Raw genomic sequence first — 16267 nt, forward strand, 5'->3', positions numbered from 1 at the left:
TTTACAGAGCTGATGCACATTAAGTTCCCCGTTCCACCAGGGAGGAAACTGAGGCGCACAGAGAGAAAACATTGTGCCTAATGTCACGCAGCTAGTCAGCGGTAGAGCTTCCCATGCTCAGTTCTGTGCCAGACCCCTTGCACTAGGCGTCTGTTCTTAATGATACAACGGCGGCGAGGCCTGAGGCCAGGCCTAAGGTGTGTCTCAGAGCGGCGCTAGGTCCATCAGGATTTAAGGGCAGGAGAGGCTTGCAGAGGGGCAGCAGCAGAGAAGGCCAGCGCTTATCCTTCCTACCTCTGGAGGAGTTTGGCTTCAGGCTTCTGCTGCCAAGTTGTTTTGGTTGTTCCCTTCCAAGAGAGAGAAGCATTTCTGAGCTCAGGGAATGCTTGGCTTTAAATGTTCCCTGTGCCCTCCGTCAGGCTGACAGGAAGTTTCCTATTTCCCATGCCTTGACAAATCGGAGAGACTGACCATAAACGTGCTGAGAAAAGGGATGTCTGATGGGGTGGCCTGAGGCATTCTGCAGGGCATGCTCTTGTGGCAGTAGGGCAGAGAGACACTGATGTAAGCAGGGCCTGTGTAGGCAGCCGGTGATAATCAGACAGCACCATTACCCGTTGTTTCAGCATGGTTTCCTGGGGCAATGTGATATCATTCATCATTGTTCAAGGCTAGCGACCCGTGAATGCATTGCAGTCAGGCAGATTAGTTGCCAGAATAGGTGAAAGTATTTAATGTAGGAGAACACATAGCAAGTTCAGTGCCAGAGTACTTGAGCTGGAAAACGAGGGCCTAATTTATGGAGCAAGTGCTGACAGGGCTGGGGCTGCTCAGCTCACTGCTGCTTCGGTCCCATCCTCTCTCAGTCATCCGTCACCTAGAGCCGTGGTTCTCAACCGGGGGTATGCCTACCCCAGGGGGGACGCACACAGAGCTCCTCCAGAGGGTACATCCCCTCATCTAGAGATTTGCCTAGTTTTACAACAGGCTACAGATACAGCACTAGCGAAGTCAGAACAAACTAAAATTTCATACAGACAATGACTTGTTTATACAGCTTGTGATACAGGAGGGCCAGGGAGCAGTGGGAGAGGGGAAATATATAATCCCTAGGCTAATTAAGGCATGGTTCCCTGTGGACTAGGGAGGGTTGCTATAGGTCAATGGTTCCCAGACTTTAACAGCCCGCCAACCCCTTTCACTAAGTTGTGAAATCTCGTGAACCCCCTCCTGAAAATGAATATTTCCAGGGATTTAAGTTAGTTGGTGGGAGGGATAGCTCAGTGGTTTGAGCATTGGCCTGCTAATCTCAGGGTTGTGAGTTCAATCCTTGAGGGGGCCATTTAGGGATCCGGGGCAAAAATTGGGGATTGGTCCTGCTTTGAGCAGGGGGTTGGACTAGATGACCTCCTGAGGTCCCTTCCAACCCTGATCTTCTATGATTCTATGAAATTTCCTCTGCACTCCGTGAGGCTCCTGCTGCTGGACCCTGTTGACCGCCCCAGTCAACTGAGCTCCACTGAGCTTGGGCTGCAGGTCCCGCTGACCGCCGGGGCCTCAGGCTGCCAGCCCCAACTGCCCAGCCCCACTGTCCCTGGGGCTTGGGCTGCCAGCCGCACGCAGAGCACTGGGGTTCGGGCTGCCGGCTCCCCCGCTGATGGGGGCAGGGCTCGGGCTGCCAGCCCCAACTGCCTGGCCCCACTCTCCCTGGGGCTCGGCCTGTCTGCCCTGCAACTGGGTCCCACCTGCTGCCGCCAACGCCCGGGGTCCTCTGGTCGCCATTAATGAAAATTTTCTGGCAAACTCCCTGTAACATTCTGCGAATCCCCAGGGGTTCACGAACCCGAGTTTGGGAACCACTGCTATAGGTTAATTGAAGCACCTGTAGTCAATTAAGGCCCTGACAGGAACCTAATAAAACCCCCTGCTTCAGGTATTCAGAGAAGGAGGAGGAAGGAGAGAGGATTGGAGCTTGGAGGTATGCTGTGAGATTTGAAAGACCAGAGAACCGAAGTAAGGGAGACTCTGCCCCAGTGTCTAAGGACTGAAGGCTCCCCACCCAAGGGGGAAGAGGATAAGAACCCGCAGGGGTTGAGAGGGTCTGGGGCTCAGTGAGGAGCAAACCCTGACTCCTTCCCTCCTCTACCACCTTCCCGGGCCATTAGTGGGGACCTTGGTGGCCCAAGAGCAGGAGCATGGTGGCGTCTTAGCCCCCTGCCAAAAAAAAGCTCAGGACTCACCATACTAACATCAAAGGAGTACTTGTGGCACCTTAGAGACTAACAAATTTATTAGAGCATAAGCTTTCGTGAGCTACAGCTCACTTCATCGGATGCATTTGGTGGAAAAAACAGAGGAGAGATTTATACACACACACAGAGAACATGAAACAATGGGTTTATCATACACACTGTAAGGAGAGTGATCACTTAAGATAAGCCATCACCAACAGCAGGGGGGGGAAGGAGGAAAACCTTCCATGGTGACAAGCAGGTAGGCTAATTCCAGCAGTTAACAAGAATATCAGAGGAACAGTGGGGGGTGGGGTGGGAGGGAGAAATACCATGGGGAAATAGTTTTACTTTGTGTAATGACTCATCCATTCCCAGTCTCTATTCAAGCCTAAGTTAATTGTATCCAGTTTGCAAATTAATTCCAATTCAGCAGTCTCTCGTTGGAGTCTGTTTTTGAAGCTTTTTTGTTGAAGTATAGCCACTCTTAGGTCTGTGATCGAGTGACCAGAGAGATTGAAGTGTTCTCCAACTGGTTTTTGAATGTTATAATTCTTGACGTCTGATTTGTGTCCATTCATTCTTTTACGTAGAGACTGTCCAGTTTGGCCAATGTACATGGCAGAGGGGCATTGCTGGCACATGATGGCATATATCACATTGGTAGATGCGCAGGTGAACGAGCCTCTGATAGTGTGGCTGATGTGATTAGGCCCTATGATGGTATCCCCTGAATAGATATGTGGACAGAGTTGGCAACGGGCTTTGTTGCAAGGATAGGATAGTCTCTAAGGTGCCACAAGTACTCCTTTTCTGTTTGCGAATACAGACTAACACGGCTGCTACTCTGAAACCATACTAACATCGGCTATCTTGTCACAAGCTCTCTACACTATACACTGAAATGTAAGTACAGTACCGGTATTTATATTCCAATTGATTTATTTTATAATTCTGTGGTAACAATGAGAAAGTTAGCCATTTTTCACTACTAGTGCGTGGTGACCCCTTTGTATTCTTGTGTCTGATTTTGTTAGCAAGTCATTTAAGTGAGGTGAAACCTGGGGGTGCGCAAGACAAATCAGCCTCCTGAAAGGGGTACAGTAGTCTGGAAGGGTTGAGAGCCACTGCCCTAGGGAAGGGGCTGAATGTTGGCCAGAAGGAGGAAGGGAGGGAGTTGCAGAAACCCTTTGCTATAGGAATGATGCTAGGTGAAAAAAGGAAGACCACTGACCTTGCCGCATCCAGAGCGAAGGGCTTTCTTGCAATAGTGCCCTCACGTTTGTGCTTATGGATATGCCCTCAAAACCTCACCACAAAGTCAGCCCTGTTGCTTGCCAGAAGGGAAGGATGTGTGAGAGAGAAATAATTGCTTTCACTGGTGAGGGTCTATTGCGGTAAGACCTAAGAGATCTAGATAGATGGAGTTATGGAGAAAGCATAGTTTACCCATAATCAAAATGATTCCATTGGGCTGCCGAGCTGCAGGGGTGTGACCAACATATAACAAACTGAAGAGAGATGGGAGGCTTCCATTTTACACATCTCACCCCTGATTTAGCAAAAACTGTACCCAATTACATGTGTATGATCTTATATCAAGCTAGACTCTGCCAGAAAATTTGGGCCAAGTCAGAAAAAGTGTGTTTGAGAGAGGAATTCTAAAAAATGATTTTTGGCTCAAAAAACCAGCCCGAGCTGGTAACTCCAAACTTCTTGTATTCTGTTGGCCTCTTTGATCAGTAACAACTAGTTTATTCCTTAGTTATTAAATTGATGAAAACATATAGTAGGATGTTTGCAGAGCTCTTCCTGGAAGTCTGCATGCTAGTCACTGCAGGTATTAAAATGTTCACAAGGCCACGAGTGGAATGAAATATCTTAACGTTCCATTTCCATTTTTCCTGTGTTTTAAAATCGTTTAATGTAACAGGGACACCAGTTTAATTGTCACATTTCTGTCTGCCAGACTTCTCTTTCCTATTGTTATAACTACCCCCTAGGACAGCTGCCATGAAAGAGATTAGAAGGGTTTTTCTCTTCTGGTTTTTTGAGTTGTCTTTGCTTTGTGCATTGGAGAGTCAGACCTAGACTCTGGTGCTCACTCCTGCGAGAGATAAGAATGGCCACAGGCCTTGCTGCATTCACAACAAAATATGTTTCAGAGTAGCAGTCATGTTAGTCTGTATTCGCAAAAAGAAAAGGAGTGCTTGTGGCACCTTAGAGACTAACAAATTTATTTGAGCATAAGCTTTCATGAGCTACAGCTCACTTCATCAGATGCTCAAATAAATTTGTTAGTCTCTAAGGTGTCACAAGTACTCCTTGTCTTCTTACAACAAAACATGTAACTCCCCTTTTCACCCTTGCTTCCCCTAGACATACTTGCACTTTAAACATACACAAACCAGCTCTAAACTAAGCTCTTCCTGGCATCTAGCAGCAGGAGACGCAGAGAGAGATGTCAGTGTTTGTTTCTATTTTGAAAGATGTGGGAGTGCTTGGAAGTTGGACACACCATGGGAGGGCCCTGTGAGATCAAAGACAGAGGAAGAGGAGCTCATGGAAAACTTTAGTTCCATCTTCTCCTAGGAACAGCCCAAACCAAAGGCCCAAGTGAGGGACCTCATGGAAGAGAAATGCCAGAAGCAACATTCCCTGGCGATGGCAGTGAGCACCATGCATCGACCTCAGTGGAGTTTTCCCCATTTACGTGTGCATATAATTTGGTTCAATCTCTGTTGTAAGGGATCCTGCTTTTTATCACCCTGACGGGAAATGAAGGATAAGGGTCTTCCGACTCCTCTCAAAGTCCTACTGCCGCCCTATAGTGATGAGCAGTCAGAGGGGTGCTATGAAGACTCAGCGTCACCGTGAGTTCTGGCAGCCAGCAGAGGGACCCTGTTTTCTCTAGGATGCAGTCATTGCAATGCCATTGCTTGCACCTCCTCTTTCATTCATTTTGATTTCGTCTTGGAACTTGATTTAATAAAACCTGGTCTTGTCACTGAGATCCCAGGTGGCTGAACTGAATTAACTTCCCTGTCTGTTTTTGTCACTGTTGTGGATTTGGCATGTCTCTCAGCTGCCTATCTGCACCTCCACACTCAGCCATAGGACACAGTCACTTGCTTTAGGATGGGCTATGAGGCCATATAATGCTGAGACTATATTGCCTTGGCTCACTGACCATAGACTGAACAAAGAGGGCTACACACTGATCAGAATCTGACATGGGAAATATTATTTCATCAGAACGGCCACACTGGGTCAGACAAATGGTCCATCTAGCCCAGTATCCTGTCTCCCAACAGTGGCTGATGCCAAGTGCTTCAGAGGGAATGAACAGAACAATTATCAAGTGATCCATCCCCTGTTGTCCAATCCCAGCTTCTGGCTGTCGAGGTTTAGGGACACCCAGAACATGGGGCTACATCCCTGGCCATCTTCATTAATAGCCATTGATGGACCTATCCTCCATGAACTTTCTTGAGCCCAGTTATACTTTTGGCCTTCGCAACATCCCCTGGCAGTGAGTTCCACAGGTTGACTGTCTGTTGCGTAAAAAAGTACTTCCTTATATTAGTTTTAAACCTGCTGCTTATTAGTTTCATTGGGTGACCCCTGGTTCTTGTCTTACGCAAAGGGGTAAATAACACTTCCTATCTACTTTCTCCTCACTAGTCATGATTTTATCGACCTCTATCCCCCCTCAGTTATCTCTTTTCAAAACTGAACAGTCCCAGTGTTTTAATCTCCCCGTGTATGGAAGCTGTTCCGTACCCCTAACCATTTTTGTTGCCCTTCCCTGCACTTTTTCCAATTCTACTATATCTTTGTTGAGATGGAGTGGCCAGAATGGCACTCAGTATTCAAGGTGGGGTGTACTATAATATGATGTTTTCTTCTGTCCCTTTCTCAATGGTTCCTAACATTCTGTTCGCTTTTTTGTCTGCCACTGCACATTGATCAGTGAACTATGTACAATGACTCCAAGATCTTTCTTGAGTGGTAACAGCTAATTTAGACTCCATTGTTTTGTATGTATAGTTGGGATTATGTTTTCCGATGTGTATTGCTTTACACTTATCCACATTGAATTTCATCTGCCATTTTGTTGCCCAGTCACCCAGTTTAGTGAGATTCCTTTGTAACTCTTCACAGTCAGCTTTGGGCTTCACTATCTTGAATAAATTTGTATCATCTGCAAACTTTGCCACCTCACTGTTTACCCCCTTTTCCAGATCATTTTTGGGTAGGTTAAACAGCACTGGTCTCAGTACAGATCCTTGGGGGATGCCTCTATTTACCTCTCTCCACTGTGAAAGATCTAGAGAAGTGCTAATAAGCGACGGCCACGTAAACAACACCCTATACCGGAAATCTACCTACCCCTAAACTTACCTACATGCCTCCAGCTTTCATCCAGACCACATCACACAATCCATCGTCTACAGCCAAGCTCTAAGATACAACCACATTTGCTCCGATCCCTCAGACAGAGACAAACACCTACAGGATCTCTATCAAGCGTTCTTAAAACTACAATACCCACCTGGTGAAATGAAGAAACAGATTGACATAGCCAGAAAGGTACCCAGAAGTCACCTACAAGACAGGCCCAACAAAGAAAGTAACAGAACGCCACTAGCCGTCACCTTCAGCCCCCAACTAAAACCTCTCGAGCGCATCTTCAAGGATCTACAACCTATCCTGAAGGACCATCCCTCACTCTCACGCACCTTGGGAGACAGGCCAGTCCTCGCTTACAGACAGCCCCCCAACCTAAAGCAAATACTCACCAGCAACTATATACCACACAACAAAAACACCAACCCCAGAACCAAACCCTGCAACAAACCCCGGTGCCAACTCTGTTGACATATCTATTCAAGGTACACCATCATAGGACCCACACCATCAGGGGCTTGTTCACCTGCACATTTACCAATGTGATATATGCCAACATGTGCCAGCAATGCCCCTCTGCCATGTACATTGGCCAAACTGGATAGTCTCTACGCAAAAGAATAAATGGACACAGATCTGACATCAGGAATTATAACATTCAAAAACCAGTAGGAGAACACTTCAGTCTCCCTGGTCACTCAATAACAGACCTAAAAGTGGCAATTCTTCAACAAAAAACCTTCAAAAACAGACTCCAAAGTGAAACTGCAGAACTGGAATTAATTTGCAAAGTGGACACCATCAGATTAGGCCTGAATGAAGAGTGGGAGTGGTTGGGTCATTACAAAACCTAAACCTAATTTCCCCCTACTGTTACTCACACCTTCTTGTCCACTGTTTGAAATGGGCCACTCTTATTACCACTACGAAAGTTATTTTTCCTCCCTTGGTATCCTACTCTTAATTGAATTCTCATTAGACTGACCTCACACTTCCATCTTTTATACCTGCTCCTGTGTTTTCCACTCCATGCATCTGATGAAGTGGGTTCTAGCTCACAAAAGCTTATGCCCAAATAAATTTGTTAGTCTCTAAAGTGCCACAAGGACTCTTCGCTCTTTTTTCTAGAGAAGAAAGTATTCTTTCCCGAGTGAAAGACTGCACAGAAAAGCCAGCTATGTGTCAGAGGGATTTCTAAAGGCTTAAAAGGGTTTGTTTATGGCTTTATTTAGATAACTCTCTTTAAAAATAGGGTGAGACTTAGAACAAATATTTTTAGAGCAGCTTTCTGCCGAGTCCTGCTGAAAGGGAGCTTGCAATTTAAAACAGTATTTTAACATTTCACTCTTTACAGCATCGGTGTTACAACAATAGCAAATTACTGGGAGCTATGGTAAAGAAAAAAAATTAACTCAAAATAGTTTCCTCCTGATCAGAACTATCTTCTATTTTAATCTTCTGTGTGTCTGATTATTCTGCACGTGAGTCAAGGGTTTGCCATTCAGTTTCAATACGTTCCAGAAATACAAACAAGTGCAGCTGAGATAAAGAAGCTTACTTAGTGTTCCAGCCTGAGCTAAAGGAACCAACTGTAATGCTCCTCGACTTTCAAAGTAGAACTCACGCACACAGAGACATACCGTGACCCCCCCCCCGCTTCCATGTACATGCTGCAAAGTTTCCTGTAACCAAGCAAAACCTTCCTGATTTAGAAGAATATAAAAAAGTTGTCAAGTTTTGCTGAAATGCAGCCTGTAGCAATGTGCCATTCTGCAGCTTTACCTTCAGCCATGGTGTCCAGCCCTGGAATCCCTCTTACTCTGCTTGGAGTGCCTGCAGCTATGAAAAAAGAGCTGATGGTTTATCTCCTCCCACCCTCACTAGTTTTTTTTTTCTCCCTTTATAGAGGCAGACACAGCACACACCCCCTCATCTGAGTGGATGGAGCAACCTTAGCAAGAACTGGAAAAACCCCACTGTTTCCAGGAAAAACTAAATTGACTTTTTTTTTTCCCAACTTTGAGCATGGATCTGTGGCACAAGCAGGTCTTGAATAGCTCACTGCCCCCCACACACGCTAAAAATATACGAATAAGGGACACGTACAGAAAAGGCCAATGCAGGGACACTGCAGTTAAATAACGCCTCTAGCTGGTCACTACTGTGAAATTCCTTCCCCCGTTTCAGGGAAGGGAATTTCTAATGTCATCCTCTGAAAGGGGGGCTCTGTGTGCAGTGCCTGAGGAGGATCGTCACACACCTGGGTGGGTGGGACGTACTCTTTTAGTTAGCTGGCCTGGAGATTGGGTCACCCCTTATCTTCACAGGCCATTAAAGGGAAAGGCAGAGTTCTTGGAAACCCCCTTCCTGTCAGCACACTGGGAGGAGATGTGCTCTCCTCAGGAAGACCATGGCGGACACCTTGTATGCCTCACGTCAGACCCTCCTCCACCCACCACCCCACAGGCTAACTGGGAGAATGGGTCAGCAGAATGAAGTGCTGGGGCTGTGCCCTTTTCAGACTGGACCCCACATTCTCCCCCCCACCCCCCAAGCCACAACCCAGAATCCTTTGGGCCAGTTGCTGTGGCCTTTGACTGTGGGAATTGGCAGCCTTTGGTACCTCAGGAAAACCATTTGCAAGTAGTGGGCAAATCTGTGGGGGGGGAGGGGAGCTTGTGACCAATGTATGGTGCTGAGCTCTTGGGGAAGGGAGGGAACGCCCCGCAGAGTTGAGTCCTCGCCAGGAGGGGGTGAAGGTTAAACATTCGGTGATTCCCCAGGATGGGAGGCGTTGCCGCTTCTGCGCTTTGGTGCTGAATGTCAATCACAAGTGGCAGCTCCAGAATCCGTCCATGAAATGAGATGGTTGGACTCCCTCACTGATGGGAATTTTACACCCCTTTCTGAATCCTCTCCAGATCTGGCCCTCCATGAACATGGGTCCAGGACCATTCATAACCAATCAGCGCTTTGGGGCATTTTGCTCACAAGCCGCCTGGGACCAGATAACCATATTTTATGTATTGTTGTCTCCCTCTCATTTGGGCAATCCCAGCACTGGGAAGCGGTTCATGGGAGCCCGGCGGGAAGGGGCCTGCTTCATGCCACTGGAACTGGAAGATGTTCATGAAAAATGTGTCCCATGTTTTTAGTTGAGAGGTTTTGACATTTGACACTTTTGCTATCGTCCATAATGTCTGAACTGCCCTGCAATGGAAACCGACCAAAATGCCATCTAGTTCTGCTGTAACTTCCACCAGCTCCTCTGTGCGCTTGGCTGATAGGCCCCTTTCTAAGCAGAATGGCAGATAGCCATGGGCCTCCTGCAGAAGCTATGCAATAGAGGGACTATTTTCCTCATTCTCCAGTGGTGGAAGAACCCCCCTCTCACAAAAGTTGTGCTGAGTCAGTGCCCTGGCCTTTTTTACATTGGTGCCGACAGCTAATTGCATTGTCACTGCAAAACTGAAAAATGACTTTGCAGCCCCTGTGGCCCATGAATTGATCTGGCTGCAGCACTGGCATCCAGTCTCTCCCCACTAAATGGCTACTCTGCTAGGCACCAGGTGGACGGAGGCTGGGCATGCTCTCCATTGATGATAGGAGGAAAGCGCTCCAGCAGAGAGAGAACAAAATGACTGACTGATTTGGTAACACACAAGGAACTGGGTTGTTTTCATGTCCGTGTGTGCGATTCTGCAAACATAAGAATGGCCATACTGGGTGAGACCAAAGGTCCATCCAGCCCAGTAGCCTGTCTACCAACAATGGCCAATGCCAGGTGTCCCAGAGGGCGTGAACCTAACAGGTAATGATCAAGTGATCTCTCTCCTGCCATCCATCTCCACCTTCTGACAAACAGAGGCTAGGGACACCTTTCCTTACCCATCCTGGCTAATAGCCGTTAATGGACTTAACCTCCATGACTTTATCCTGTTCTCTTTTTCTGCAGAAAGAAATCCTTGCTCTAGTGGTCAAGACCACGTTCTGGCACATGCAATGGAGGGAGGAGCAGCCACTGGGAAATGGACTCTGATGGATTTAGGGCTCAGCCAGTTGAGTTTTTCGTATTCACAAATTCTTTGCAGTTGATTGTCCTAGAGATACGGCCCCTGCTCTGTCTTGTATGGCAGAGAGCCGGCTGGGGTCTCTGGAAACAAAATATCTCCCAGCGCATGAAATGAAGCAGGCAAGCAGAGCCTAGCATTGATTTAATGTTCCAGCTGTGGCTGGGAAGAGCCAGGCCATTCATCATAACCCAGAGGAGGGGAGGCAGGGAACAAAGTTAAATGTGCAATAAATCCTGGCTGAGTGGAAGCCTTGTGGTTAGGACCTGATGTGGTTAGTTCCAGCATCCTGGTGAATCAAGTGGGGGAGCCATGTCTTGAGCTGCACTGCCGATGGACCCGAGGAGGAACACATGGCATATGGTCTGCACTTTTCATCCTGTGTAATGTAAATCAGCTGCCTCAAGAATATTTGCCTTATCTTCCCATCTCTCAATGTACGAAGGGATAGCTCAGTGGTTTGAGCCTGCTAAACCCAGGGTTGTGAGTTCAATCCTTGAGGGGGCCATTTAGGGGTCTGGGGAAAAATTGGGGATTGGTCCTGCTTTGAGAAGGGGGTTGGACTAGATACCTCCTGAGGTCCTTTCCAACCCTGATATTCTATGAAATAAAAATGATACAGGAGCCCTTAGGCTGCAGAGCTTGTTTAGTGCACATGAAATGACAATACAGGATGTCCTGAGGGAGCAAGGAGAGCTGGCGGTATTTTAAAGAAGCCTTATTAAGGGCACAGGAACAAACCATCCTGAAGTGCAGAAAGATTAGCAAATATGGCAGGCGTCTCCAAGGGCATGGTGGTAGCATAGGGCCATTGCGGGAGCTGTTTTCTGGGATGCAGTTGGGATTAGAGACCAGACTGATAATTAAATCCTATTTTTGGATGGTCAACTGCCTCAGAGTTTGAGCACGTGCCTATACAGTGTTGATGGGATTTACTAGAGGTTTGAAATGTCTCACATTGCACTTTATCTTTTCGCTAGGGCTCGCATTTTGTCTCCACTCTGTACTTTCCTTGGTTGCTGAGCTTTTTTTAGTTACCCTCCTAGGTAAGAGAATCCACACCTGCGTGATCTTCAATCTTGCACATATTGTAACATCAGGCCAACTTTTCAAAGCCTCTCCAAAAATATGCCCCAAATGTGCAAGTGGAACCAGTTCATAAAGTATTTGTGTCTGAAAGCGGCCAGCTTCTCTTGTACATGCTGATTTGAGCACACACCAATGCAGGCTTTTGCACCTGCCAGGGTGTGGGGCACCCCCCAGGTTTTTAGGCACATTTTTGAAAATGTCTCTTCAAATCAGATTGAGAATGCAGCTCACTATGGTTGTTGCATCAGTGCAGCCCACATACTTCATGTCTGTTCTCAGGCAAAGTCCTGTTGACTTTGCTGTTTTGCCTCAAGGGGAATATAAGAAATATCAGAGCGGGGTAGTCAATAGGTGGACCACAGGCCAAATCTGGACCACCAGGAGCTTTTGAACAGACTACAACATCTTTTTATTATTATTTAATTTCTGTATTATTCTCTGGAGTCTGGACCTTGACTATACTTTGACCAAGAAATGTGTACCTTGATAAAAAATAATTGATTACCCCTGTACCAGAGTCATAAGGCAGGAGTTGGCCCTGTCTGCTGCAGAGCATGACAGGCAATCCTTACTGCCATGGCATTTCAATCCTGCTCCCTGTCACTGAACTTTACTCATGCTCATAGTGTTGAGATGCTGTGCTCGGGATGTGCTTTTTGTAATGTACAGCAAATAGACCAGTAATGAGCATCTCAGCAAAGCAAATCTAAAACACATCAAACGGATTTTTCTCACTCTGCTTTCATGTTGCTCAGAAACCCAAACTATTCATTACCCCATAATGTGTGTGTATTTGTGCATCTGCTTAAAGGAAAACAAATTAGGAGGACTGGATGGTGGTGAGGATGATTCACTGACTACAGTGAATTTCATCTTTATTTCGATTATTGGGTCAAACATCGCCTCAGTCAGCAATGCCCAACAGTCTCTACCCTCTGGCCGTCTATGGCCATCATCATTGCCGTATCTGAGCACCTCACAGTCGTGACTAGATTTGTCCTTGCACACCTGTGTGAGGCGTGACAGAGCTATTATCACCATTGTACAGAGGGGGAACTGAGCCCCAGAGAGATCAAGTGACTTGTCCCCGGTTGCACAGGAAGGCTGTGGCAGGGCTGGGACTTGAGCCCCTAGCTCCCAATTCCTATGCTAGTGCCTTAACCACTGGGCCCTCCTTCCTGTTTGGATGCCAACTGGTGGCCTTTATGAAATGAGTTTACTAGCGTCAGTCCATGTCCACACTCCATCAACCGCTGTCACTGATTCAGACAAATGAAGCGGATTGGCAACCTAGGGACTGCATGGGTGGGACTCTGAGCTACTCTCTCATGCCTAGTAGGGGAGCCTTTTAATTTTGGCATAAACTTGAGTTTTTAGGGACATTTATGGGCACTAAATTCACCCACAGGACACCAGGCATTGAGTGTAAAGCCAGCTATGTCAGTTTTGCGGCATCTGAGGCTTTGCCCATGTTCCTTGAGTTTTTTGAGTACCTAATGAAAGTTTTGACAGCCTTATGTTCCAACACTGGTAAAAAATTGAGTTTGGGAAGAGTTCCCAAGGGACTCTGAAAAGTCCTCGGCTGTGGGAAGAAAGTAAGGAATATTGGGGGAAGTGAATGTGATCAAAGTATCTCAGGAAAGAAGAAAATCTTCATGTTAGTGTCCTCTTCATCCAGGCTTTTGCTGCATGCTATAGTGGTGTCTGCCATTCACTGGAAAGGCCCACAGGCATGGAAAGCAAACCACATCCTGCTTATTTTTACTTTGCTTAGCAAGCCCAGGGCTTTTAGGAGGCATTTGTGCTGCTGGGTGCTAGGAATTTGCTCAAGGTGGATAGCATACAATTGTGTTTTCCTCTCACACCCGTCTTTGAATCTGGCACCTCTTCAAGGCATGCACATTCCTGGCCCTTCCAAATCACTGTACTGTCAGGTCAAATATTGGATGCGTGTACACTAGACAAACAGCTCCCCTCTACACTAACTCCGTTGTAGCAGTAGATCCTGACTCAGCCTCCAATGCAGACAGGATAGCAAGCCCATGAGAAGAGGCAGTAGTACATTAGTCATTTGTCTAAGTTATCCACCCTCAGTTAAAAGTCACTCTGTTTCCTTAGATTATTTCATATTACGTGCAGGTGCCATTAAATATGTTGAGTGAGTAGGGTCAGAAAAATGTCAACTCCCACTTTGCAAATCAACATGTAGAGTGTCTCTGGAAAACCACAGCGACTGAATAACTTGAGCACTGTTCAGCAAAAAGAAACAGCTGTTCCAATGGGTAACAGGGGAAAGGCAGCTTTAAAGGCAGCCATGTTTCCTCAGGTTTCAGTTAGTGTCAATACTTGGCCTGGAAATCTTCAAAACATAAGAATAGTCATACTTGGTCAGATCAGTGGTCTATCTAGCTCAGTGTCCTGTCTTCTGACAGTGGCCAATGCCAGGTGCCCCAGAGGGAATGAACAGAACAGGTAGTCATCACGTGATCCATCCCCTGTTGTCCACTCCCAGCTTCTGGCAAATGAAAGCCAGGAGGAGATGGTGTTGGTGATTTAGTAAGTGGCAGTTGCAGTCTTATGCTGCGCTCATCACCCTAGTATCTGAGCATCTTCATTAAGCAACATCACTGCACCTGTGTCAGGTGTTTGTTCTCTCATTCTCTCCCTGGGGGGAGAAGTGCATAAAGTGCAGTATCTGGTTTGGTAGGGTTGGTTTGTTTCATATCCATATTGCTGTGTATTTATTTGCGAGAAGGCTGGTCAAAGAAATGCCCCTTGCACTTGGAGTGGGAGATGATGAGGTTTGTGATGGTCCTTAGTTCCTGGGGGAGTTTGTTCCACAGTCTGGGGCTAGGCCCTGAGGAAGCACTGTCTCCTGCACAGACAAGCCTTACACTTACTGTGGAGCATTCCACAGTGTCAGAGGAGCAGAGCTGTTGACCACTGTCTTTATCCCGAAGCTTTAGGCTGTTTTAAATACCTGGGCCCAGGCCATGGAGCGTCTTGAAGATAAGGACTGAGACATTGAGCTTGATTCAGATTTCTATGGGAAGAGGCGGGGGGAGGGTTCTGGAGATGCTGAGCAAAGCCCAAGTGAAAGGGTTTGACTTTAGCTTTCATGAAAATGTGCTAAGCCCTGGCAGGGCTGAAGGAAAGAATCTGCAGCCTCTGGGGAATCTGAGAAGAGCTGAGGTTCCCTGATAGACGGCGTCTTTGCTCAGTCAGGTCCCCTCTCAGGTCCATTCCTATCATGGTTTAAGCACTTTTACATTTGTTCTTTATCAGTTCTAAAGCATTTCCATAGGCATATGAATCAGAGGTTGCATCCATAACGGCACTGTTTTAAGGATGAATGTAATGGAATCCATTGGGCATGGGGCTGCAATGGTCGGATACATATATTCCCTGCCTGCTCCATCTTCAGGAACCTAGGAATCCTAATCGGTGACTGTGAAATGCCATGGGAGATTAGACAGCTACGGAAAACTCAGTAATAATGGGGGGTGCCACTTATACGCATATTGACGGGGAACATGTCACCTCAGGGTGGGAGGTAGACATAAAATTTCTAGACACCATTCATGGCTGCTTCTTGGAGCAGATAGTCCTGGAACCCACAAGAGGAAAGGCAATTCTTGACTGGCTCCTAAGTAGCACACAGGATCTGGTCCAAGAAGTGAATATAGCTGAACCGTTTGGTAATACTGACCATACCGTAATTAAATTTAGCATTCTTGTAGGGAAGAAAATACCAAAGAAACCTATCACAGTAGCATTTCACTTCCAAAAGGGGAACTACACAAAAATGAGGAAACTAGTTAAATGGAATTAAAAGGAAGAGTCACAAGATTGAAATGCCTGCAAGCTGCGTGGCAAACCCCAAACTACACATGTAAGAGGGTTACATGTGGCCCAGCCTCATCTCCTCAGCTGGCTCCATCCCTCCACAGAAATGCTGTTGCCTGTGTCCAGGGCTTAAATTCTTATAGAGGATTTCCTGGAACCCCTCACACACCTCCCCACAACATGGTATAAAAATTCCAGGGGGGCTGATCATATTTACCAGAGCTCTGCTCAGGACAGCTGTGGCCAAATTTAAGCCCACCTCAAACATGGGATCTACTCTCATCTCCTTTGAAACTAAGGGAGGTCAGTGAGTATTGCATCACACCCCTCGTATTTAAATACTCTCCCAGGACTTTGGGCTGTGGACCAGGAAGGGAGGGGGCCATACAGCAAGATATTGGCACAGGTAGGTGGTAGGGGCCTCTGGCTGTTTCAACACTTGGGAAGGCTATTTCTGCTTTATACAGTCATCCCAGCACAGGCCACAGAGCAGCACCATAGGTGCTCTGGTCACCTGATCCCACAAGGCGACAGCATGAAAGAAGCAGCTGGGCAACAAACTCTCCCAGGCCTGACCCCATTAGGACTCCACAGTGTTGCCCTAGGCAGGGCGGCAGAAGT

The 16267-nt window shown here is 46.9% G+C and overlaps 1 protein-coding gene across 1 annotated transcript in view; it reads right to left on the minus strand.

The window, feature by feature from the left end:
- Positions 1-8573, minus strand: part of TGM2 (transglutaminase 2) — a 41921-nt gene extending 33348 nt beyond the window's left edge. The window contains exon 1 of the mRNA XM_043495784.1: positions 8424-8573. Within this exon, the coding sequence (XP_043351719.1) occupies positions 8424-8433 (10 nt within the window). The 5' untranslated portion in view covers positions 8434-8573. The remainder of the gene's footprint in view (positions 1-8423) is intronic.
- Between the last annotated feature and the right edge of the window lie 7694 nt (positions 8574-16267).

Source organism: Dermochelys coriacea, chromosome 13, assembly GCF_009764565.3.
Source record: "Dermochelys coriacea isolate rDerCor1 chromosome 13, rDerCor1.pri.v4, whole genome shotgun sequence".
NCBI lineage: Eukaryota > Metazoa > Chordata > Testudines > Dermochelyidae > Dermochelys > Dermochelys coriacea.